Source organism: Myotis brandtii, unplaced genomic scaffold, assembly GCF_000412655.1.
Source record: "Myotis brandtii unplaced genomic scaffold, ASM41265v1 scaffold253, whole genome shotgun sequence".
Classification (NCBI taxonomy): domain Eukaryota; kingdom Metazoa; phylum Chordata; class Mammalia; order Chiroptera; family Vespertilionidae; genus Myotis; species Myotis brandtii.
In genome coordinates this window covers 378,738-379,412 of record NW_005359590.1, presented here as the reverse complement: position 1 = coordinate 379,412, position 675 = coordinate 378,738, and the positions used below count along the sequence as shown (strand labels likewise).

At 49.0% G+C, this 675-nt stretch overlaps 1 protein-coding gene across 3 annotated transcripts in view; it reads left to right on the top strand.

The window, feature by feature from the left end:
* The first annotated feature begins 427 nt into the window (after positions 1–427).
* STYX (serine/threonine/tyrosine interacting protein) overlaps positions 428–675 on the top strand; it is a 38,732-nt gene continuing 38,484 nt past the window's right edge. For all 3 annotated transcript variants that reach the window (XM_005867882.2, XM_014540993.1, XM_014540992.1), the window contains exon 1: positions 428–582. In XM_005867882.2, the coding sequence (XP_005867944.1) occupies positions 526–582 (57 nt within the window). In that variant the 5' untranslated portion in view covers positions 428–525. The remainder of the gene's footprint in view (positions 583–675) is intronic.

Here is a 675-nt window from a genome sequence, read left to right as displayed (position 1 = left end):
CATGCGTTAGCACGATCAAGAAAGAAAGAAATCTAAAATTTCTAGTTTTAAATATCTTAAAAGTAATTGGGAAACGCTCTATTTTTAAGAGACCATTCAGTTTATACCAAATATTCATTCTATTGAATATCTTCATTTGGGGTTCACATTTTTTTTGTTTGGAGGGATCGTTTGCTTGTGGTAGTGATCCTTGAGATTTGCATATGTTTTCAGAATAGATTCTTTTTTACATTTTTATTGATTTGAGAGAGAGAGAGAAGGGAAAGAAAGAGAGAGAGAAACATCGATTTGTGGTTCCATCTACTTATGCATTCATTGGTTGGTTTATTGTATGTGCCCTGACCAGGGATCAAACCCACAACCTTGGGGTATGGGGAGGACACTCTAACCAACTAAGCTACCTGGCCAGGGCCAGAGTAGACTCTGTTTTTCGGCCCTCCTTCCTCTACCGCCGCTGCCGGCCCGACGGTCGGGCTGGCGAATCACTCTACTCCCACCCCACCCACCAGTCCGCCGGCCGGGATCATGGAGGACGTGAAGCTGGAGTTTCCCTCGCTCCCGCAGGGCAAAGAAGACGCCGAGGTGAGTCTGCCCCTGGCCGCCACGCACAGGCCGAGGGGAATCCCAGGCCCCAGCCGTGGGAGCCTCCGAGGCTGCCGGAGCCCTGTTGCCTCC